Source organism: Pristiophorus japonicus, chromosome 9, assembly GCF_044704955.1.
Source record: "Pristiophorus japonicus isolate sPriJap1 chromosome 9, sPriJap1.hap1, whole genome shotgun sequence".
Classification (NCBI taxonomy): Eukaryota; Metazoa; Chordata; class Chondrichthyes; family Pristiophoridae; genus Pristiophorus; species Pristiophorus japonicus.
The window spans coordinates 146,935,949-146,961,947 of NC_091985.1; the positions used below are offsets into that span (position 1 = coordinate 146,935,949).

Consider the following 25,999-nt stretch of genomic DNA (forward strand, 5'->3'; position numbering starts at 1 on the left):
TGTATTTTAGGATATTGTCATATATTCCTAATGCCCTTATTTGGTAGTATTATAGGATGTTGTCATACATCCTTTTCCTCCAGTACAAGTTCGAGGACTAAAAAACACTGGTATTTACTCTTTATTAAATCAAGTCAATGAGATAATGAAACACAGCCCCTTACATGCAATGTGTATGAGATATCAGTATTAATTATAAATCACAGACAAGGGACTCCTTGAGGCGATTGGAGCCTTTCATCTTTAACTGCTTATGCTAGCCTCAGCAAGACTAGATTAAAAGTCCCCAAGGAGCTCCAGTGTCTGTACCTTTTATATGTTTAATTACATCCGCCTAACATTGTGCCATTATGTCAACGCATTCTAACTACATCTGGTTAATCTCCCTCTGATGAGTCTGTGCAATAACATCTGTTTCTTGTTCACTGTACTCAATAATAAGAGGCCGTGGAGCAGGTATGGCCTTCCTCCTATCTCTTCCCACCACATTCATAACACAAGGCTATTCATACAAGACTACCTCCCTACTTGACTGATTTATTATATAACCATTATATTTCTTAATCTCTTCTCATGGACGATTATGGAGGTAAAGTCTCCAGTGCTCCATCTAACATCGTTTACACCTGCTCATAAGGCTTCCGGCCAGAGGGTAATGTTTACTTGTAACAATCTTTACTTGTACCTGTAACAATGTTGGCCATAATAGGCACCAATATCTTATCTCCAATTCCGGTCAGTGTAAGGCAAAATTTTGGCCGCCACATTAGGCACGAAGTATCCCCGTGTGTGTAATGATTCTCATTTAGTTCTAATGCAATGCATTACTCTCTCTGAATAAACAACATTGGTTCTCTTAGAATTCCACTGAGACAGTTCAGGGATTCTTCATTCAGGGTGAAACCACAAGCTGGCAACATCTGCACAACCGAATCCCACTTCTCCTGAAACAGCATGATGTGTCTGCTGCAATCCAAAACCCCTCTTTTCTCCTTTACCATTATCCTTGGACAATTTACAAGTTCCTTCTGTATATCATCCTCCATCAAGTCTATCGACTCCACTTCAAATAATTCTATTGCTTTTACTTTAACAGCAATAGTATTGACACGATCGCAGGAATCAGTCCCAAAATAATGTCACTCTGCTTGCAAGGCTTCCTGGCATAATACACCAATCCAAATCTTCGCAACTTACAACGATCCATATTCGCATCTGATTTCCAGATTTTTGTTAGTTTATCTAATATAAAATTTGGCATCCAATTGTTGTCTATATTGTATAACCCCTTGTGTACCTTATTCAGCACATGCCCACCATACATAATGCAAGTGAATGCCTTTGAGATCAGATGTTCCTTATAGTCTTTGTTGTTCTGAATGATTACTGTCTTAACTTTATCCCTAACCTATCGTAACCCTTCTTCTATATCAGAAGACTCTCCTTCTCTTAATATAACAACCCCTGTTTGCCGAATTTTTCCTTTAAGCAATCTTTTTAATTGCTTGTGTATGTTTCATCATGTTCATCATTCGGGTTATTTGCACCTCCCATTAGCGGCCCGGACCATAAATTGGGTATCACCTGCTGATGCTGCGCTGGGCAATGACAGTGACAATTTCAGGGGATGCGGCCGGCTGCTTGCAGTTGAAACCTAAAGAGGAGATGTGCACAGTAACAATAAATCCGGCGATTTTCTTCTGTGCCCCATTGGCGCTTCGAACGTGGGGTCCGTGCTGTGATTGGTCAGCCCAACACTCTGCTCGATTGCCGGGTTGTTGGCACAGCATCCCCGCTGGTCCAGGTAGGACACTTTTAATTAAGGGAAGGGACCCTCCTATGCGGCAGCACTACACGGCCCAGTGCGTAGCGCTGTGCCCCGCTCCCGACACGTCCGCCCCACTAGCGTTATTTTGCGCTCCACTTCCTTTCGGGGGCGGTACCTCCAATTTCTCAGGAGAGGCGAGACTTCTGCCCCGGCGTAAAGTTTCACGCCTCGCAAAGTATTACCGCCCCCAAACGGGGCAGTACCCAACTTTTCCCTGATTGTCTTCATGTCTTTTCATCTAAACTTCTTCCAAATTGTACTTAGTAAAATAAAGTACCATTTCTCTTAGCACTGTTTGATAAATAGCTACATAATTCAATTACCTAAATTAAAAGGCAAAGACACAGAAGAAAAAAGGAACAGACTAGGAATAAACTCGAATTGCAATTCATTATAAAAAGCTTCATGTGCGCTCATCTCCACAAGCTTGTTTACAGGTCCTTCCAGAAGATGGGGGCACTGAGCCTACTGTTCTCGCCAGTCTCCCAGTTCACAGTTTTATTTGAGTCAATCTTAGCTTACAGTGTTAAGTCCACAGGCTCTGCTAGCAAATGCATTGTCACGGTCTATAACCTGTGGCATACCCCACTTCGAAAGAATTTGTTCAACAAGTACTTCTGTAGTCACTAAAGCATTACAGCGAGGAGTAGGAATAGTTTTGGTCCATATAGTGACACAATCAACAATAACCAGACAATATTTATTTGTCCTTGTAGTCTGAGGCAGCTCGCCTTTGCAGTTAATTTGCAATTGTTCCCAAGGTCCCTTGAGGGGAGGGGGGAGGGTGGGGGGGGGGGTGAATAAGGAGCAAGGTTCGCTTCTTTCGGGAAGGAGGATTGTGATGTGCACAGGAGACAATTATCAAAGTGGCCCTTGATGTCATCGTTCCACTGCAGCCACCACCATTGACATGGTCCCAAAAATCATAATCACCTGTAATAAAGAACAGAAAATCCATTGTGGCTCTTCTGGAGAGTGCTGGAATGGGTTAAATAAATACAGTTGGTAAATATTCACGTCAATTAAATCTTGACACTTAAAATAATGTCTTCACACGAAGCATTGCAATTTGGCAAATAGAAGTAAGGGGTTAATTACATCTTGGTACCTCAAAACTCTGAACGGCCTTGGGGGGAGGGGTGTCAGCCGCCACAACAGCAGCTCCAGACTTGTTGCATACAAATTTGGAAAAAAAAGTGATTTGAAAAACCAGCCATCCTGTAACTGTAACTTTGTAATTCTCCAAAATCCCTTTTACTTAAAAAACCTTTTTGCGCATTTAACAATGGTATAACATATCCTGTGGATTTCAAAACCGTAGAATTATAGAATCTTACAGCCCGTGCCGTCTCTTTGAAAGAGCTGTCCAATTTAGTCCCACACCCCAGCTTTTTCTCCACAACCCTGTAAATTAACCCTGTAAGTTAGTCCTCTTCAAGTACATGTCCAATTGGCTTTTGAAAGTTCCTACAGAATCTGATTCCACCAACCTTTCAGATAGTGCATTTCAGGTCATAACAATCCTCTGTGTGATTAATGTCTCCTCCTTTCCCCTGTAGTCTAGTTACAATCAATTTAACTTAAAGTAAAAGTCACACAAAGTCCATGATACAAATAAAGTCATCGATACGATTTGCCCAATCATTTCTGTCCAATAACTTTCAGCCTAAATTGGTCTAGATTACTCCTTTTTGATTTCCAATTTTCAAAACATTGGGCTCAATTTTCCCCAAAGCCCTTTTTTGGCGTATTGACAGAATTACGCCCGTTTTTCTAAGCCCCAACTACTCCAAAAATAAATGTGGCAAGTTTCTCCATTCTATTTTTTGAAATTGGCACCGCGCAGCCTGTCCTGTAGTCTCGCGGGGTGGAGCTTAATGTCTGCGCCGAAAAACGATGCCGCCCTTTCTGCGCATGCACGAAAAAAAAACGGATGTTTTTGTCGTGATTCCTATGGGCGCACAAGCCCAGTACAGCTCCCGGTCTGCGATCAACCATTTTTAAAAAGCCAGTTGTGTGTGTGAGAACGTTGAGTGCTGTGTGAGAGCATTGGAAAAATCGGAGCTGCAATACAGGATGCAACATGGCGCAAGGACCAAGAATTTCTTACAGGATGAAGTGGAGGCACTAGTTACTGTAATTGAGGGCAGAGGTCACATAAAAGTTTCACTGAAAGAAATGAAGAAAGGCTGGAACCAACTGGCAGAAGATTACTGTGCAATGGTGACCACCCCGAGGTCTGGAGGCCAGTGCAAAAAGAAGTGACAGGACCTTGGTCAAGTAGTTAGTGTAAGTAATATTTTCATTTATTCAATGGAATTGCAATTGTAAATGTGGCCAGCTGTATATGTCCCAACCAGCAGAAAGACATCCTCTCTGAAAAGTTATATTTTCATCTTTGCAGGGGAAAGTGGCACACAACAAACAAGAAGGAAGTCGAACAGGAGGAGGCCCATCAAATCTGCACCCACTGACACCCTTGGAAGAGAGGGTCGCTGCTTTGATGGGTCCTGTCTAGAGAAAAGCAACCACCACTGCACAAGCTGGGCCCACACTCGAGGGAGAGGGTAAGTCCTGCAAATTCCACAGTCTGGCTTTGATAAATGTTAAGTACTGCGCGGGCTAGCTATGCTTCGGTTCATGGGGATGTCTCCGTCAGCTACGCTTCGGTTGATGCAATGTGCTATCATTCATCGTGGTCCTTCAAATCAGCCTGCTGCCTGCGCTGTGTGAGCTTACTCATGCCACCCACCCTGCCCCCTCCTCTGCTGCTAACCATTTGTCTGTTCGGTTATATTTTGCAGAACTTGAGGCCAACCCTGACGATGCAGAAGATTCAGCCGAGGTCGAGCCTGAAGAGGAGAACATCTTCCAATCCCACCTTCCAAACCAAGAACATATGGGTGAGGGGGAGGGGGAGGATGATGTACCCACTGTTGTACTCACTTTGGATGAGGTGCAGGTGCCACCCATTGAGGTGCCAGCCCCTTCCCTGAGTAGTGGTTTGAGTGTTGGTGGGACATTCCATGGTTTCCCACTGTCCAGGGCTGCGGGTCCCAATGGGATGCAGCAAGGCATACCCAGGGCCCCACCGTCTGAGGCTACAGATCCCAGCGGGGTGCAGCGAGGCACACCCAGGGTGAGGAGGGGAAGGAGAGCTCGACCACGTTCTCCTGAGGTGCAGGATCTTTCAGATGTCGTTCAGATGATGGCAATGAGTGCGGAGAGCATTGACCTTACCCAATCACTCCTGGACACCATCAATGGGGTAGGTGATGAGGTATCGGGACTGTCGGGAGAAGTAACAACACTCTCACAAGAAATGGGAATGCTGTCCGAGAACATGAGGGAGGGAATGTTTCAGGTAGTTGACACACTTTTGCTCAATGTGAGGGAGGGGATATCACAGGTAGTTGAGATACTGGCGGTGAACATGAGGGAGGGAATGTTGCAGGCAGCTGAGACACTGTTGGTGAACATGAGGGAGGGAATGTCGCAGGTAGTTGAGACACTGTCAGGACACATGAGGGAGGGAATGTCAGAGATGGCTGCTGCAATAAGGGAACATGCCCAGACCACGCGCCCATTGACAGAAACAACTGCCACTCCCACTCCAATCCCCAGACCAGCCTCTAAAGAGGCCAAAGCCGGGCCCTCCACATTACCGCCTACCCCCCCCCACCCCCCCCCCCCATCAACAAGTGCGGATTACCCAAGATGTTCAAAAGAATAAGCTTGGACCAACCCTAGAAACTCTGCACCACCGCCTGCAGTGGTCTTAGAATCAGGTGGAGGAGAGATGGGTGCAGCCTTTCTTTATTGTTGTTATTATTATTGTTGTTACTGTTCTCAAATTAAAAGTTTTTTGTAAGTTATGTAAATTTACAAGTATATAAGTTAGTAAGTGATCTTAAAGTTTTTAAGCGATCTTAGAATTTGTAAGCAATCTTAAAGTTTGTAAGTGATCTTAAGTGAAAACTTTAAAGTTTGATACAAGAATACTTTTATTACAATTAAGTTAAGTACAAACAAATGTTTGTTAAACTTTTGAATAAAATAGATTTTAAATTATAACTGAATCATTTACATTATTTGTTCCATTATTAACATAACTTTTTGAAGTAAACAAGAATAATTTCCATCATTTGTTCCATTAACACAACACAACATTACGGAACAGGTCCATACAGTAAACATACTTGTCGCTGAGCCTTCAGGCAGCAAAGCGTTCACAGATGAGCTGTTGGCGCAAGGCTCAAGCAATAGTTAAAGGGGCACGACGGCCCGTCCTCCTCCGCCGTCGTGCTCCGGGTTCATGTAGTTTCATGGCTTCCCCATCCTCGTCCTCCTTCCTCATCATCTGCATCTTCCTCCTCATCATCAGCCACTCTCACCTCAGGTGAGTCTTCTACTACCAGCTGCTGCTGCCTCATGACGGCTAAGTTATGCAGCATGCAGCACACAACAGTGAACTGACCGACAATCTCAGGGGAGTATTGCTAGTAGCCTCCGGAATGGTCCAGGCATCGGAAATGCTGTTTCAAGATGCCAATGGTCCTCTCTATTATGCTGCGCGTCGCAATGTGCAACATTTTGTATTCCAGGTCAGCTTCCATCCGGGTTACGCGTGGGCGCATCATGAGCCAGGTGGCGAGGCTGTACCCTTTGTCTCCCAGCAGCCAGCCCTGCCCTTCTGGCTGCTGCTGAAACATGGCAGATATAACGCTCTCGTGTAGGATGAATGCATCATGGGTGCTCCCAGGGTATCTTGCATCAACTGATATGATGCAATACATGTCGTCACACATGAGTTGCACATTAATGGAGTGGAAGCCTTTTCTGTTCCTGTACATCTCTGAATCCTCCAAAGGTGCTCGCAAGGCGATGTGGGTACAATCAATGCAGCCCTATACCTTGGAGAAGCCAGCAATCCTGGAGAAGCCCACAGCCCTTCCACGCATTACCTGGGCGGTCATGGGGAACTTTATGTAGTCATTCCTCCAGGCATATAGTGCAGCAGTCACCTGCCAAATGCAGATATGTGTTGCATGTTGAGAAATGGCGCACACACCCCCAGTTGTAGCTTGGAACGATCCAGATGCATAGAATGAAAGTGCAGCTGTAACCTTCACTTCAACTGACAAAGCAGTCCTCCTGACTGCTTTTACTAACTCACAGATCTCAGTTACAACTTCTTTGCGGAAATGCAGCCTTCTGACACAGTCTGCATCACTCAGGTGAAGGTATGAATTCCTGTCTCGATATACCCAACATGGGTAAGGCCTCCTGCCCATCACCCTATATGCTCTGAGACTCCTCATGTGATGACGTTGAATCAATTGTCTCCTCCGCAGCACCATCATGTAGAAGGCTTGCACAAGGTATGGCATTGTCAGTATTGCCCCCATGATTAAATTTTACCTTTGCAAGAAGCTCAAAACGGCAGGCAGGCAGGACACGGTTCTTTGTTCTCTCTCCCCACAAGGTCTGTATGGACATCACCCAGGTCTGAGCAGGCGCAGTGATCGGGCCCCCCAAAACCCACGGGCTTCATTTGATGCATAGTATAGGCTTCTGATGCCTTCCGTATGCCCACCACCCCCTGTACCCCGGGCTTCTTTTGAAGTCGAGCCCGTGTGTACAGGCGAATATCAGATTCTGCCTGCCGATGCTCCAAGCCTTGAGCCCTGTTTGCAGACATTCGGTGGTGGCGTGTCAGTTTAAAAAATACTTAAAGAATTCCATTATACTTCCATTTCCTGCGTTTTAAGGTGAAAAAAATTACACTTTATTAAGCATGTTTAAGTGTTCGTCACTCCCTCCAAAATTTCACATAAAAACAATGGCGTCTTTCTGCACCAATTTTTTGATGTGCGCTGGTTTTTCTTAAGTCACCAGAAAGTTTTTCGGGGGTGGTCACATACGCCGACCGAGGAGAAATTTAAATTGGCCAAACTTACATAATTGAGAAAAACTGGCGCAGTCATCAGGATATGTCACAGGACGGGAGAGTGGAGAGCACCAGTTCAAACTGTCACAGGACGGGAGAGTGGAGAGCACCAGTTCAAACTGTCACAGGACAGAGAGTGGAGAGCATCAGTTCAAACTGTCACAGGACGGGAGAGTGGAGAGCACCAGTTCAAACTGTCACAGGACGGGAGAGTGGAGAGCACCAGTTCAAACTGTCACAGGACAGAGAGTGGAGAGCACCAGTTCAAACTGTCACAGGACAGAGTGGAGAGCACCAGTTCAAACTGTCACAGGACGGGAGAGTGGAGAGCACCAGTTCAAACTGTCACAGGACGGGAGAGTGGAGAGCATCAGTTCAAACTGTCACAGGACGGGAGAGTGGAGAGCACCAGTTCAAACTGTCACAGGACAGAGAGTGGAGAGCACCAGTTCAAACTGTCACAGGACGGGAGAGTGGAGAGCACCAGTTCAAACTGTCACAGGACGGGAGAGTGGAGAGCATCAGTTCAAACTGTCACAGGACAGAGAGTGGAGAGCATCAGTTCAAACTGTCACAGGACGGGAGAGTGGAGAGCACCAGTTCAAACTGTCACAGGACAGAGAGTGGAGAGCACCAGTTCAAACTGTCACAGGACGGGAGAGTGGAGAGCACCAGTTCAAACTGTCACAGGACAGAGAGTGGAGAGCACCAGTTCAAACTGTCACAGGACAGAGAGTGGAGAGCACCAGTTCAAACTGTCACAGGACAGAGAGTGGAGAGCACCAGTTCAAACTGTCACAGGACGGGAGAGTGGAGAGCACCAGTTCAAACTGTCACAGGACAGAGAGTGGAGAGCACCAGTTCAAACTGTCACAGGACGGGAGAGTGGAGAGCACCAGTTCAAACTGTCACAGGACGGGAGAGTGGAGAGCATCAGTTCAAACTGTCACAGGACAGAGAGTGGAGAGCATCAGTTCAAACTGTCACAGGACGGGAGAGTGGAGAGCATCAGTTCAAACTGTCACAGGACGGGAGAGTGGAGAGCACCAGTTCAAACTGTCACAGGACGGGAGAGTGGAGAGCACCAGTTCAAACTGTCACAGGACGGGAGAGTGGAGAGCACCAGTTCAAACTGTCACAGGACGGGAGAGTGGAGAGCACCAGTTCAAACTGTCACAGGACGGGAGAGTGGAGAGCACCAGTTCAAACTGTCACAGGACAGGAGAGTGGAGAGCATCAGTTCAAACTGTCACAGGACGGGAGAGTGGAGAGCATCAGTTCAAACTGTAACAGGACGGGAGAGTGGAGAGCACCAGTTCAAACTATCACAGGACGGGAGAGTGGAGAGCACCAGTTCAAACTGTCATAGGACGGAAGAGTGGAGAGCACCAGTTCAAACTGTCACAGGACGGGAGAGTGGAGAGCACCAGTTCCAACTGTCACAGGACAGAGAGTGGAGAGCACCAGTTCAAACTGTCACAGGACGGGAGAGTGGAGAGCACCAGTTCAAACTGTCACAGGACAGAGAGTGGAGAGCACCAGTTCAAACTGTCACAGGACGGGAGAGTGGAGAGCACCAGTTCCAACTGTCACAGGACGGGAGAGTGGAGAGCACCAGTTCAAACTGTCACAGGACAGAGAGTGGAGAGCACCAGTTCAAACTGTCACAGGACGGGAGAGTGGAGAGCACCAGTTCAAACTGTCACAGGACGGGAGAGTGGAGAGCACCAGTTCCCACTGTCACAGGACGGGAGAGTGGAGAGCACCAGTTCAAACTGTCACAGGACAGAGAGTAGAGAGCACCAGTTCAAACTGTCACAGGACAGAGAGTGGAGAGCACCAGTTCAAACTGTCACAGGACAGAGAGTGGAGAGCATCAGTTCCAACTGTCACAGGACGGGAGAGTGGAGAGCACCAGTTCAAACTGTCACAGGACGGGAGAGTGGAGAGCACCAGTTCAAACTGTCACAGGACAGAGAGTGGAGAGCATCAGTTCCAACTGTCACAGGACGGGAGAGTGGAGAGCACCAGTTCAAACTGTCACAGGACGGGAGAGTGGAGAGCACCAGTTCAAACTGTCACAGGATGGGAGAGTGGAGAGCACCAGTTCAAACTGTCACAGGACGGGAGAGTGGAGAGCACCAGTTCAAACTGTCACAGGACAGAGAGTGGAGAGCACCAGTTGAAACTGTCACAGGACAGAGAGTGGAGAGCACCAGTTCAAACTGTCACAGGACGGGAGAGTGGAGAGCACCAGTTCAAACTGTCACAGGACAGAGAGTGAAGAGCACCAGTTCAAACTGTCACAGGACAGAGAGTGGAGAGCACCAGTTCCAACTGTCACAGGACGGGAGAGTGGAGAGCACCAGTTCCAACTGTCACAGGACGGCAGAATGGAGAGCATCAGTTCAAACTGTCACAGGACGGGAGAGTGGAGAGCACCAGTTCAAACTGTCACAGGACGGGAGAGTGGAGAGCACCAGTTCAAACTGTCACAGGACAGAGAGTGGAGAGCACCAGTTCCCACTGTCACAGGACGGGAGAGTGGAGAGCACCAGTTCAAACTGTCACAGGACAGAGAGTGGAGAGCACCAGTTCAAACTGTCACAGGACAGAGAGTGGAGAGCATCAGTTCCAACTGTCACAGGACGGGAGAGTGGAGAGCACCAGTTCCCACTGTCACAGGACGGGAGAGTGGAGAGCACCAGTTCAAACTGTCACAGGACAGAGAGTGGAGAGCACCAGTTCAAACTGTCACAGGACAGAGAGTGGAGAGCACCAGTTCCAACTGTCACAGGACAGAGAGTGGAGAGCATCAGTTCCAACTGTCACAGGACGGGAGAGTGGAGAGCACCAGTTCAAACTGTCACAGGACGGGAGAGTGGAGAGCACCAGTTCAAACTGTCACAGGACAGAGAGTGGAGAGCATCAGTTCCAACTGTCACAGGACGGGAGAGTGGAGAGCACCAGTTCAAACTGTCACAGGACGGGAGAGTGGAGAGCACCAGTTCAAACTGTCACAGGATGGGAGAGTGGAGAGCACCAGTTCAAACTGTCACAGGACGGGAGAGTGGAGAGCACCAGTTCAAACTGTCACAGGACAGAGAGTGGAGAGCACCAGTTGAAACTGTCACAGGACAGAGAGTGGAGAGCACCAGTTCAAACTGTCACAGGACGGGAGAGTGGAGAGCACCAGTTCAAACTGTCACAGGACAGAGAGTGAAGAGCACCAGTTCAAACTGTCACAGGACAGAGAGTGGAGAGCACCAGTTCCAACTGTCACAGGACGGGAGAGTGGAGAGCACCAGTTCCAACTGTCACAGGACGGGAGAATGGAGAGCATCAGTTCAAACTGTCACAGGACGGGAGAGTGGAGAGCACCAGTTCAAACTGTCACAGGACGGGAGAGTGGAGAGCACCAGTTCAAACTGTCACAGGACAGAGAGTGGAGAGCACCAGTTCCCACTGTCACAGGACGGGAGAGTGGAGAGCACCAGTTCAAACTGTCACAGGACAGAGAGTGGAGAGCACCAGTTCAAACTGTCACAGGACAGAGAGTGGAGAGCATCAGTTCCAACTGTCACAGGACGGGAGAGTGGAGAGCACCAGTTCCCACTGTCACAGGACAGAGAGTGGAGAGCACCAGTTCAAACTGTCACAGGACAGAGAGTGGAGAGCACCAGTTCAAACTGTCACAGGACAGAGAGTGGAGAGCATCAGTTCCAACTGTCACAGGACGGGAGAGTGGAGAGCACCAGTTCAAACTGTCACAGGACGGGAGAGTGGAGAGCACCAGTTCAAACTGTCACAGGACAGAGAGTGGAGAGCATCAGTTCCAACTGTCACAGGACGGGAGAGTGGAGAGCACCAGTTCAAACTGTCACAGGACGGGAGAGTGGAGAGCACCAGTTCAAACTGTCACAGGATGGGAGAGTGGAGAGCACCAGTTCAAACTGTCACAGGACGGGAGAGTGGAGAGCACCAGTTCAAACTGTCACAGGACAGAGAGTGGAGAGCACCAGTTCAAACTGTCACAGGACAGAGAGTGGAGAGCACCAGTTCCAACTGTCACAGGACGGGAGAGTGGAGAGCATCAGTTCAAACTGTCACAGGACAGAGAGTGGAGAGCACCAGTTCAAACTGTCACAGGACAGAGAGTGGAGAGCACCAGTTCCCACTGTCACAGGACAGAGAGTGGAGAGCACCAGTTCAAACTGTCACAGGACAGAGAGTGGAGAGCACCAGTTCAAACTGTCACAGGACAGAGAGTGGAGAGCACCAGTTCCCACTGTCACAGGACAGAGAGTGGAGAGCACCAGTTCAAACTGTCACAGGACAGAGAGTGGAGAGCACCAGTTCAAACTGTCACAGGACAGAGAGTGGAGAGCACCAGTTCCCACTGTCACAGGACAGAGAGTGGAGAGCACCAGTTCCAACTGTCACAGGACGGGAGAGTGGAGAGCACCAGTTCAAACTGTCACAGGACAGAGAGTGGAGAGCACCAGTTCCAACTGTCACAGGACAGAGAGTGGAGAGCACCAGTTCCAACTGTCACAGGACGGGAGAATGGAGAGCACCAGTTCAAACTGTCACAGGACGGGAGAGTGGAGAGCACCAGTTCAAACTGTCACAGGACAGAGAGTGGAGAGCACCAGTTCCAACTGTCACAGGACGGGAGAGTGGAGAGCACCAGTTCAAACTGTCACAGGACAGAGAGTGGAGAGCACCAGTTCAAACTGTCACAGGACAGAGAGTGGAGAGCACCAGTTCAAACTGTCACAGGACGGGAGAGTGGAGAGCACCAGTTCCCACTGTCACAGGACGGGAGAGTGGAGAGCACCAGTTCAAACTGTCACAGGACAGAGAGTGGAGAGCACCAGTTCAAACTGTCACAGGACAGAGAGTTGAGAGCATCAGTTCCAACTGTCACAGGACGGGAGAGTGGAGAGCACCAGTTCAAACTGTCACAGGACGGGAGAGTGGAGAGCATCAGTTCAAACTGTCACAGGACAGAGAGTGGAGAGCACCAGTTCCCACTGTCACAGGACAGAGAGTGGAGAGCACCAGTTCCCACTGTCACAGGACGGGAGAGTGGAGAGCACCAGTTCAAACTGTCACAGGACAGAGAGTGGAGAGCACCAGTTCAAACTGTCACAGGACAGAGAGTGGAGAGCACCAGTTCAAACTGTCACAGGACAGAGAGTGGAGAGCATCAGTTCCAACTGTCACAGGACGGGAGAGTGGAGAGCACCAGTTCAAACTGTCACAGGACGGGAGAGTGGAGAGCACCAGTTCAAACTGTCACAGGACAGAGAGTGGAGAGCATCAGTTCCAACTGTCACAGGACGGGAGAGTGGAGAGCACCAGTTCAAACTGTCACAGGACGGGAGAGTGGAGAGCACCAGTTCAAACTGTCACAGGATGGGAGAGTGGAGAGCACCAGTTCAAACTGTCACAGGACGGGAGAGTGGAGAGCACCAGTTCAAACTGTCACAGGACAGAGAGTGGAGAGCACCAGTTGAAACTGTCACAGGACAGAGAGTGGAGAGCACCAGTTCAAACTGTCACAGGACGGGAGAGTGGAGAGCACCAGTTCAAACTGTCACAGGACAGAGAGTGAAGAGCACCAGTTCAAACTGTCACAGGACAGAGAGTGGAGAGCACCAGTTCCAACTGTCACAGGACGGGAGAGTGGAGAGCACCAGTTCCAACTGTCACAGGACGGGAGAATGGAGAGCATCAGTTCAAACTGTCACAGGACGGGAGAGTGGAGAGCACCAGTTCAAACTGTCACAGGACGGGAGAGTGGAGAGCACCAGTTCAAACTGTCACAGGACAGAGAGTGGAGAGCACCAGTTCCCACTGTCACAGGATGGGAGAGTGGAGAGCACCAGTTCAAACTGTCACAGGACAGAGAGTGGAGAGCACCAGTTCAAACTGTCACAGGACAGAGAGTGGAGAGCATCAGTTCCAACTGTCACAGGACGGGAGAGTGGAGAGCACCAGTTCCCACTGTCACAGGACAGAGAGTGGAGAGCACCAGTTCAAACTGTCACAGGACAGAGAGTGGAGAGCACCAGTTCAAACTGTCACAGGACAGAGAGTGGAGAGCATCAGTTCCAACTGTCACAGGACGGGAGAGTGGAGAGCACCAGTTCAAACTGTCACAGGACGGGAGAGTGGAGAGCACCAGTTCAAACTGTCACAGGACAGAGAGTGGAGAGCATCAGTTCCAACTGTCACAGGACGGGAGAGTGGAGAGCACCAGTTCAAACTGTCACAGGACGGGAGAGTGGAGAGCACCAGTTCAAACTGTCACAGGATGGGAGAGTGGAGAGCACCAGTTCAAACTGTCACAGGACGGGAGAGTGGAGAGCAGCAGTTCAAACTGTCACAGGACAGAGAGTGGAGAGCACCAGTTCAAACTGTCACAGGACAGAGAGTGGAGAGCACCAGTTCCAACTGTCACAGGACGGGAGAGTGGAGAGCATCAGTTCAAACTATCACAGGACAAAGAGTGGAGAGCACCAGTTCAAACTGTCACAGGACAGAGAGTGGAGAGCACCAGTTCCCACTGTCACAGGACAGAGAGTGGAGAGCACCAGTTCAAACTGTCACAGGACAGAGAGTGGAGAGCACCAGTTCAAACTGTCACAGGACAGAGAGTGGAGAGCACCAGTTCCCACTGTCACGGGACAGAGAGTGGAGAGCACCAGTTCAAACTGTCACAGGACAGAGAGTGGAGAGCACCAGTTCAAACTGTCACAGGACAGAGAGTGGAGAGCACCAGTTCCCACTGTCACAGGACAGAGAGTGGAGAGCACCAGTTCCAACTGTCACAGGACGGGAGAGTGGAGAGCACCAGTTCAAACTGTCACAGGACAGAGAGTGGAGAGCACCAGTTCCAACTGTCACAGGACAGAGAGTGGAGAGCACCAGTTCCAACTGTCACAGGACGGGAGAATGGAGAGCACCAGTTCAAACTGTCACAGGACGGGAGAGTGGAGAGCACCAGTTCAAACTGTCACAGGACAGAGAGTGGAGAGCACCAGTTCCAACTGTCACAGGACGGGAGAGTGGAGAGCACCAGTTCAAACTGTCACAGGACAGAGAGTGGAGAGCACCAGTTCAAACTGTCACAGGACAGAGAGTGGAGAGCACCAGTTCAAACTGTCACAGGACGGGAGAGTGGAGAGCACCAGTTCAAACTGTCACAGGACAGAGAGTGGAGAGCACCAGTTCAAACTGTCACAGGACGGGAGAGTGGAGAGCACCAGTTCCAACTGTCACAGGACGGGAGAGTGGAGAGCACCAGTTCAAACTGTCACAGGACAGAGAGTGGAGAGCACCAGTTCAAACTGTCACAGGACGGGAGAGTGGAGAGCACCAGTTCAAACTGTCACAGGACGGGAGAGTGGAGAGCACCAGTTCCCACTGTCACAGGACGGGAGAGTGGAGAGCACCAGTTCAAACTGTCACAGGACAGAGAGTGGAGAGCACCAGTTCAAACTGTCACAGGACAGAGAGTGGAGAGCACCAGTTCAAACTGTCACAGGACAGAGAGTGGAGAGCATCAGTTCCAACTGTCACAGGACGGGAGAGTGGAGAGCACCAGTTCAAACTGTCACAGGACGGGAGAGTGGAGAGCACCAGTTCAAACTGTCACAGGACAGAGAGTGGAGAGCATCAGTTCCAACTGTCACAGGACGGGAGAGTGGAGAGCACCAGTTCAAACTGTCACAGGACGGGAGAGTGGAGAGCACCAGTTCAAACTGTCACAGGATGGGAGAGTGGAGAGCACCAGTTCAAACTGTCACAGGACGGGAGAGTGGAGAGCACCAGTTCAAACTGTCACAGGACAGAGAGTGGAGAGCACCAGTTGAAACTGTCACAGGACAGAGAGTGGAGAGCACCAGTTCAAACTGTCACAGGACGGGAGAGTGGAGAGCACCAGTTCAAACTGTCACAGGACAGAGAGTGAAGAGCACCAGTTCAAACTGTCACAGGACAGAGAGTGGAGAGCACCAGTTCCAACTGTCACAGGACGGGAGAGTGGAGAGCACCAGTTCCAACTGTCACAGGACGGGAGAATGGAGAGCATCAGTTCAAACTGTCACAGGACGGGAGAGTGGAGAGCACCAGTTCAAACTGTCACAGGACGGGAGAGTGGAGAGCACCAGTTCAAACTGTCACAGGACAGAGAGTGGAGAGCACCAGTTCCCACTGTCACAGGACGGGAGAGTGGAGAGCACCAGTTCAAACTGTCACAGGACAGAGAGTGGAGAGCACCAGTTCAAACTGTCACAGGACAGAGAGTGGAGAGCATCAGTTCCAACTGTCACAGGACGGGAGAGTGGAGAGCACCAGTTCCCACTGTCACAGGACAGAGAGTGGAGAGCACCAGTTCAAACTGTCACAGGACAGAGAGTGGAGAGCACCAGTTCAAACTGTCACAGGACAGAGAGTGGAGAGCATCAGTTCCAACTGTCACAGGACGGGAGAGTGGAGAGCACCAGTTCAAACTGTCACAGGACGGGAGAGTGGAGAGCACCAGTTCAAACTGTCACAGGACAGAGAGTGGAGAGCATCAGTTCCAACTGTCACAGGACGGGAGAGTGGAGAGCACCAGTTCAAACTGTCACAGGACGGGAGAGTGGAGAGCACCAGTTCAAACTGTCACAGGATGGGAGAGTGGAGAGCACCAGTTCAAACTGTCACAGGACGGGAGAGTGGAGAGCAGCAGTTCAAACTGTCACAGGACAGAGAGTGGAGAGCACCAGTTCAAACTGTCACAGGACATAGAGTGGAGAGCACCAGTTCCAACTGTCACAGGACGGGAGAGTGGAGAGCATCAGTTCAAACTGTCACAGGACAGAGAGTGGAGAGCACCAGTTCAAACTGTCACAGGACAGAGAGTGGAGAGCACCAGTTCCCACTGTCACAGGACAGAGAGTGGAGAGCACCAGTTCAAACTGTCACAGGACAGAGAGTGGAGAGCACCAGTTCAAACTGTCACAGGACAGAGAGTGGAGAGCACCAGTTCCCACTGTCACAGGACAGAGAGTGGAGAGCACCAGTTCAAACTGTCACAGGACAGAGAGTGGAGAGCACCAGTTCAAACTGTCACAGGACAGAGAGTGGAGAGCACCAGTTCCCACTGTCACAGGACAGAGAGTGGAGAGCACCAGTTCCAACTGTCACAGGACGGGAGAGTGGAGAGCACCAGTTCAAACTGTCACAGGACAGAGAGTGGAGAGCACCAGTTCCAACTGTCACAGGACAGAGAGTGGAGAGCACCAGTTCCAACTGTCACAGGACGGGAGAATGGAGAGCACCAGTTCAAACTGTCACAGGACGGGAGAGTGGAGAGCACCAGTTCAAACTGTCACAGGACAGAGAGTGGAGAGCACCAGTTCCAACTGTCACAGGACAGAGAGTGGAGAGCATCAGTTTCAACTGTCACAGGACGGGAGAGTGGAGAGCACCAGTTCCAACTGTCACAGGACGGGAGAGTGGAGAGCACCAGTTCCCACTGTCACAGGACAGAGAGTGGAGAGCACCAGTTCCAACTGTCACAGGACAGAGAGTGGAGAGCACCAGTTCCAACTGTCACAGGACAGAGAGTGGAGAGCACCAGTTCCTACTGTCACAGGAGCATCCAGTCGTACCAGTAACTGCCCCCAAAGGAAGTGGAGTGTGGGTAACTGCACTCCGCTTCCATTGAGAGGTGGTAAGGCCAATTCTGCAGCGGGAGCAGGACTTCCACGCTGGGAGCTAAAATGCTCTGCCCCAGAAGGTTACCGCCCCAAGATGGGAGCCTGTGCGGGGAGGCAGAGGGAAGTTGACGGGGGCAGGGGATGGAGGGGAGAGTGGTGGAGTGGGGGGGGGGGGCGGAGAAACCCAGGGCGGGGGACAGGAGGGGCCACATTGCAGCGAAGGTCTGGGGGGGGCGAAGTGTGTTGGAGGGGCGGGCCTGGGGGCTCTGTGCCTCGGTGCGAGGAGTGTTCAGAGTGGGGTGGACGGGTTGACTGCGCAGATGGCGGTTGGTGGATGTGGTGTGGTTGGCGTCGCGGGGGCGTGGCTCCGGGGTGGCTGGGGCTGGGGGCTCGACATCCGGGGGTGTTCGTCATTTGGGAAGGATTCTGACGGGATGGGGCAGGTTGGGTGTGGGGGGAGCATTCTCGGTGTTGGGTAGGTCTGGAGCCAGCAGGGGGCATGCTCTTGGGATGGGGGGTGGGCTGTTTGGGGCTGAGATTGGGAGAGACTTCTTCACTCGGGGAGTTGTTGGCCTGTGGGGGTTCCCTGCCGCGGAGAATTGTTGATGCCAGTTCATTGGATGTGTTCGGGAGGGAATTGGATGTGGTCCTTGTGGCTGGAGGCGGGGGGGGGTCGGGGGGGTGTGGAGGGGGCGTGGGGGGGAGGTGCTGGGGTGGGTGATCAGCCATGATCTTGTTGAATGGCAGTGCAGACTTGAAGGGCCGAATGGCCTACTCCTGCACCTATTTTCTATGTTTCTATGTTTCTATGATGCAAAAAAAAAATTTACCTGAAAAAAACGTAACTGAGTTACGCTGGCACACATTGATTGGGAAAACTTGTATTTTTTTTAAACTTAGGCCAAAAAAAGTGGCGCACGCCAAAAAAACGGTACAAATCACTGGAGAAAATAATCTGTGAAGGCACAAAATGTTACCAATCTTTACCTTAAGCGACAGTACTACAGGTGCAGTTTATAACTATAAAGAACTTGCACCCTTAAGAAATGCAAATCTGTTAAAACAAGCAGAAACCATTAATCAGTTGATAACATAACTGTTAACTTGAAACACAACCCTGTTAGGGAAGACAGAATTTTAGTTTGTTCATTTCATTTCAGAAAATAATTTTTCCTTTCATACCTATAAATTTTTAAGATTAAACCCCAATATTTGTTAAAATGTTTTTATCTCTGTTCCATAGTTGAGAGGTGTTCAATATCCCTTATATTATTAATTCTTTGGTAGTCAATACAGTCCAATCACAAGATGAGTCCAGTTGTTGCCATAGTGATGGCAGGAGACCCTCCAGCACTTTTCTGGTCCCTTTTTGAGCACAGTCAATCACAAAATCAAAGATGCTGTCAGCTTCCTGATGGCTATTCATTAACTAACTTAATCCAATATATCCCAGATAAATTGACTGTGTAATTTCTTTGACAATAGAACAAAACGAATGAGACAAAGCAGGACTACCTGAAACCTGCCAAGAGTTCAGGGGCACAATCTTAAGATGGACTTCATTAACTATTTAACAAGGCTTTCTGTATTCACATTCTCTGATACTTAGCACAACAGCTCCGGTTACATTCATTACACTCAACATTGATGCCTTGTAGAACTTAAATTATTGATGTGCTGTCATGGATGATTAACTCAGAAGTGCCAATTGTTACAGGACAGTTGCATGTTGTGAAATAGAGACTGTGCACATCACAAGAACAACAACAACTTGCATTTATATAGCGCCATTAACGTAGTAAAACATGCAACTGTTTGTTTGCAGTGGCCATCCACAGAAAACCAGTACTGATCATTTAATAATTTGAGCAGATGCTCAGTCTATAGATCCTGACCCCACGCAACAGTACCAAACAGGTGACAAAGGGTTAGCAGGTCAGCAACGAACTCCATGCCTTTTCACAAAGTCAAGATCCACCCTACCTACGCTCTGTACACTCAGGTTACTCAATGCAGTTCAGACTCAAAAATAGAGGGACTCAATATCTCAAAATAACACCTGCACCATATAAGGTTATAGAACTGCACGTGCTTACAAATACCCCGTGCATTACTAGTCATCTTTCTCTTGTTCTTTCTTCAGCATGCCTTTCCAAATGACAGTAAAATTGAATATGACTGTGAAGAAAAGGTTCTCTTGTGCAGTTAATCAAAGATTGAAATGTGTAACATTCTTAATGCTAACTAAACTAAGGCTTACAGAAAAGGGTTAGCATTGCAGGAATGGAAACCAAACATGACACAGACTTTTAAAGGAGACAGTACATTGAAAACAAAAGATATCCTGTAGCCTTTTACATTTTATCCATTTTTCCTCACAACAATTTTAATTTCTGATGCTTGCTGTGGACTTTTAACTTCTCTCTTTTCGTCCTCCTGCACAATTTATTTGCTACTTCCCTGTTGGAGAAAGGGAGGGGTGTAATGGCATAGACTACAGGGTGAAGGGGTACTGGGGAACTAGTCGAGAGTCCCATTCCCTTTCTCGGTTTATGATGAACTCGCTAACTGCTAGCCTCAAACCTACAACTCTCATCCCGCATTCCTGTGAACACATCTCACATTCCTTCTCTAGCTTTAACATCTCATTCCGAGTTTCAAGATGGTCGCTTGCGACATAAACTCCAAAGGCTTTGAGCAAGCTACCGCTGCTTGTTGCTCAACAATCTTATCCGTGAGTTCCTGGAATTCATTCTCATATGCTTCCATTTCTAACTGTTTCCGCATCAATTTATCATTCTTTTCTTTTTCCTTTAACTCTTGTTGCTGTTTATTTGATTCCTTCAATCTTTTACACTCTCTTCTGAGACCCTGAACAGCCTCGGATATAACCCGGACTACGAAGACCAATCGTTGTACCGCATCTTTGGTTCCACCCTCCTTCCGGAGCTGCAGAAAGTCGGTTTTAAGGATTTGGACTAATTCACTCAAAGGATCTTCCACCATAGATCACTAACTCTTAAAGATGGTATGTCATGTCCTGCCAAGTACGCATCTATATATTTACCCAGATCCCCCATATTTCCTGAATCTGCTATCTAATGGGTTTATCTAAGTTAGAGATGGTCAGTCCCCAATTAGACACTCAACTTAAAACACTTAAATGCTCAATTGTCTTGAGTTCTGTCATGGTCATCAATAATGTTGGGTGTATATAGGATATTAGCATATATCCCTATTACCCTTATGTGGAGATACTGTCGGATATTTTCATATATCTCTATTGCCCTTATGTGGAGGTATTATAGGATTTTGTCATATATCCCGATTGCCCTTATGTGGTGTAGTGTAGGATATTGTTGTATATCCCTATTGTCTTTATGGAGGAATGGGGGTTGTAGTGTTGAGACCAGCAGTGAGAGAGGCACCAAAAACCAAGAAATGGACTGGGATTCTCGCCTGGTTTCCCAATGCCCCCATCCTACTGTACTCCATGTCATTACACCCCTCTGTTTGTCCAACAGAGAAGAAAATAAATTGTGCTGGAGGCCAAGAAGTTAATGCCAGCCCTTTTACAGCAGACAGAGGCTGTAAAGGAGTTACATGCAAAGAATAACACAAGAATTAGGAAAAAAAAGAGAAATTAAAAACCCACAGCAAACATCAGAAATTGACAGATAAAACTGAATTGAGAGAAAAAACAGAATGTATTTTGTTTTCAGTGAACGGTCTCTTTAAATGTATGCTGCTTTCTGTAGCTCAATGCTGCAGTTGGTCCCAGCCCTTTCCTTTACATAGAAATAAAGCAGCTTAACCCTTTGTAGTCCTTGTGGTTGCTATGAGGAGTAATATGAGCATTTTAATCATTGGCCCAGATTTTGCTGAAAAAATAATGGCGTCTGAACGATGCACACTGTTTTTAATGCACAAATCGGCCAGCAACTTGTGGCGAGGGAGAGATACCCCGTGAACTCAAATCACCATAAGTTGCTGGGTGCTGTGCGCTTCACAAAACAACATTTTGCCCTTAACCTCCCCGTGAGTTTCATAAAGTGGCAGCATTTGCACATTAACTGCCCATTAAACTCACCACGAATCAACAGTGCAAGTACCCTATTAACAACGGGATAATTGTTAATGACCACTTCTCTTGCCAAAAAGTGAAAAGTTATAAGTGTGGAGTCTCATACCTTCAGGTTGTGAATTGTTTTAGGAGATTTTAAAAATGTCAAATTTTAATTTTTTTCTTATTTTTCTTGTCTCTTTTTTCTCCCTCTCTTAATCCAATCTTTCTTTCCCTCTCTTTATTTTTCTTTCTGTACCTGAATCGACATTGAATTCACTCACTCTAATTCCCCGTCCTTCTCAGTCCCTTCCCTGATTATTTCTCAGTCTGTTAACCTCATTGGTTAAGGAGATAGACTGTTGGTCCCTTTATTCACCGAGGTCCCAGATGCCCTTGTACTTCCAGCAACTTTGTGAGTAAAAAAAAACAACGGGGCATGCCACAAGATGCCCCGCTCCAGCGTATGCTGTCTTAATCTTGTCCATGTTTTCCTCTACATATGTATATATACATGTATCATTTTGAGATATTGAGTCCTTCTGAGTCTGGAATTGGAATGAATTGGAATAATTAATAACTGACCTGAGTTTACAGACACGTGAGGTTAGAAATTCAGTTTGGGCAGTTGTGCAAAGCGGGCAGTATCGAATTGGCCGCTCATTACACTTCCCAACTGTTATTTAGCTCCATTTCCTTCAATACAACTGAATTTCAAGCAAAGCGTATAACGGGCGGCCGATAGCATAAGCCCCATCCAAGAAGAATTTCTAACCCTGATTGTCTGGCCAAATTATCCATACTGTTTCCTGTGGATGGCCACTACAGACAACTAGGTATATATATTACATGAACAGTCTCTAGTTTGCGACATTGGCACTTATGAGTTCATCACCCACAACAGGGAATCAATAATTTAAGTATATTGGGAATAATTGTTATATAAATAAGATAATTGGAGTTGATATGTTAAATATTGGATATAGTTGATATCCAAGAAAGCCTAGTTAAATATAAGGCATTAATGAAGTCCAGGTTAAGAATGTGCCCCTAGCGCCTGGGTGATTTAAGGTAGTCCTGATTTGTCTCGTTCATTCTGTTCTGTTGTTAAAGAAATTAAAACAGTAATTCAGCATGGACGTATTGGATTACGTCTGGTAACGTCAGGAAAGTGACAGTACTCCTTTGACCTTGTGATTGGAATGTACTGACTGCCAAAGAGTTTAGTGAATAAGGAGTATTGACAACCTCTCAACTATAAAACAGGGATAAATTAATTAACAAAATGGGATTTAATCTGAAGCATTTGTAGTAATATTCTTGTGCACATGAGACAAAGCCAGGAAAATCTATTATTATTTTTAAATGAGAGGAATGAATTAAAATTCTGCCTTCCCCAATAGGATTATGTTTCACAGAAATACGAAAGGTAGCGATAGTGATGTTATCAATCGACTAATCGTTTGTGCTTGTTTTAACTGATTTGCATTTCATAAGGATGTAAGTTCTTTACAGTTACACGGTCGCTTAAGGCAGCAATGGTCATAATTGGAAATCTGTTGTGCCTGCAAGGATGATGTTCGGGGGAAAAAAATCAAACAGGAGTAATCTAGACCCATTTAGGCTAAAAATTACTTTGGCAGAATTCATATGCATTTAATTGGGTAAATCATATCTGTAACTTTAATTGGGTCATGTTTTATTGAAAGTGAAATTGATTGTAGCAAGTTATATAAATCTACAGGATACACTATACCACAGTTAAATAAAGGAGTTAAAAACAAGGGGAAAAAGAGATTTGAAGAATTACGAGGTTACAGTTATAGGATGATGTCCAGTTTTAAATCAATTAGAACGTTTTCAAATCGCTGCTATTAAAATTTTTTTGTGTACAGCAAGTCTGAAAGTGGTGTTGTGGTGACTGACTCCACCTCCCTCACCCAAGGTTTTTCATATCCAAGAAGTAATTAACCCCTTACTTCTTTGTGCCAAGTTGCGTTGCTGAATGTAAAGACATACGTAGCACTCGCGAGGTGCAAGACTTTGCGCCAGGCTCTGAAGTCTTGCCTCTCGTGGGAAATTGGGGTTACCGTCCCCGAAAGGAAGTAGAGCGCTAAATCAAGAGCTCCACTTCCTTTCTCGGGGTGGGGGGAGTAAGCAGGGCAGACGCCTCAGGAGCAGGGTGCAGCGCTACGCATTGGGGCATGTCACGCTGCCGTGTAGAAGGGGCTCATCCCTGAATTAAAGGGAAGGGCCCAAGCTGCTAACTCTGCAGCAAAAAAAGGGTCCTACCTGGACCCCCGAGGAGCGGGAGTTCCATGCCAATAACCCAGCATTCAAGCAGAGTGCCGGGTTGACCGATCGTGGCACGGACTCTGCGTTCAAAGCGCCAACGGGCTACGAGGGAATCGGCAATTTTTTTTATAAACAGCAGCCCATCTCCTTGGCGAGTCGGGAGGTCGGCGACTGAGTCGGGAGTTCGGCGAGTCGGTAGGCCCTGTGAGGTCGGCGAGTCAGGAGTTCGGAGGCTTGGAGTTCAGAGGCCACAGAGGTCGGGAGTTCGGAGGTCAGGAGTTCGGAGGCCAAGAGGCCGGGAGTTTGGAGGCCGAGAGGTCGGGAATTCGGAGGCCACAGAGGTCGGGAGTTCAGAGGCCGGGAGTTCGGAGACCGAGAGATCGGGAGTTCGGAGGCCACAGAGGTCAGTGAGTTCGGGAGGTCACAGAGGTCGGTGAGGTGAGTTGGTAAATATCTCTTATTTCTTTTGAAGTGGATTTTAAACTAGACAAGTCTAACTAGAGGCATGGCAGTGCAGCTCAGTTCCATGGAGTGCACATCCTGTGGCATATGGGAAGTCCTTGAAACTTCATGCAGCAGAGACAACCATGTGTGCAGGAGGTGTCTCCAGCTTCAACTGCTCGAGCTCCACGTTTCGGAGTTTGAGCAGCGGGTGGAGTCAATACGGTGTATTTGCGAGGCTGAGAGCTCCGTGAATAGCACGTTTCAGGAGGTGGTTACCCTGCAGCTTAAAGGTGTGCAGGTAGAGGGGAAATGAGTGACCACTAGACGTAGTAAGTGTGTTAGGCAGGTGGCGCAGGAGTCCCCCCGTGAGTCCATCTCGCTTTCAAACCGATATTCACTTCTGAGTATCGGTCAGGACGATGGTGTCTCTGGGGAGTGCAGCCAGAGCCAATTCCAAGGCACCACGGGCGGCTCAGCTGTACAGGGGGAGGGACGAAGAACAAAAGAGCCGTAGTGATAGGGGATTCTATCGTTAGGGGAACAGACAGGCGTTACTGCGGCCGTAGTCGTGACTCCCGAATGGTTTTGTGCCTCCCAGGTGTCAGGGTCAAGGATGTCACAGAGCGGACGCAGGGCATCCTGGGGGGGTGGGGGGCGGGGGGTAAACAGCTAGAGGCCGTGGTCCATATTGGGACCAACGACAGGTAAAATGAGGGATGAGGTCTTACGGAAGAATTTAGGGAGCTAGGAATAAAATTAAAGGGTAGGACCTCAAAGGTAGTAATCTCCGGGTTACTACCGTTGCCAAGTGCTAATGAGTATAAGAATAGAAGGATAGAGAGGATGAACACGTGGCTGGAAAGTTTGGTGTAGGAGGGAGGGCTTTAAATCCTTGAGGCATTGGGACCATTTCTGGGGGAGATGGGACCTGTACAAACTGGACGGATTGCACCTCAACAGCACCGGGACCAAAATCCTCGCGGGGAATTTTGCTTGTGCTTTTGGGGAGAGTTTAAACTAGCTTGGCAGTGCGTTGGGAACCTGAGAACAAATTCAAAAGGGAAGGAAGTAAAGCAGAAATTGGATAGCAAGAATCTAGAAAGCAAATCTGTAAGACAATGGAAACAGGGCTAGTAAGTAGTAAGCAAAGAGGTCTTCCTGTGCTAAATGGTATATACTTTAATGCAAGGAGTATAGCGAATAAGACAGATGAGCTAAGAGCACTTGGGAATACGACATTATAGCCATTAGAAAAACATGGCTGAAAGAGGGGCAGGTTTGGCAGATCAATATTCCTGGCTACAGGATTTTTAGACAAGATAGAGAGGGGGACAAAAAGGTGGGGGAGGGGGTTGCGGTACTGATTAAAGAAAATATTACAGCGTTGAGCAGGGATGATAGGTTAGAGGGATCATCAAATGAGGCCTCATGGGTCAAATTGAAAAATGAAAAAGGGGTGATCACACTGCTGGGCATGTATTATAGACCCCCAAACAGTGGGAGGGAGATAGAGGAGCAAATATGTAGGCAAATTGCTGTGAAGTCCAAAAACCATAGGGTAGTAATAGTAGGGGATTTTATCCAAATATTGATTGGGACAAATTTAGTGTGAAGGGTATAGAGAGTGCGGAATTCTTGAAATGCATTCAAGAGAACTTTTTTAGTATGTAGCAAACCCAATACAAGAGGGGGCGGTCTTGGAT

At 48.0% G+C, this 25,999-nt stretch overlaps 1 protein-coding gene across 6 annotated transcripts in view; it reads right to left on the minus strand.

Moving 5' to 3' along the window:
• The window catches only part of esr1 (estrogen receptor 1), a 408,574-nt gene that overhangs the window by 350,947 nt on the left and 31,628 nt on the right, over positions 1-25,999 (minus strand). The window contains exon 3 of one of the 6 annotated variants that reach the window (XM_070889922.1): positions 22,361-22,366. The exons of the other annotated variants lie outside the window; for them this stretch is intronic. Coding sequence (XP_070746023.1) covers positions 22,361-22,366 — 6 coding nt within the window. The remainder of the gene's footprint in view (positions 1-22,360; positions 22,367-25,999) is intronic. 6 annotated transcript variants of the gene reach the window in all.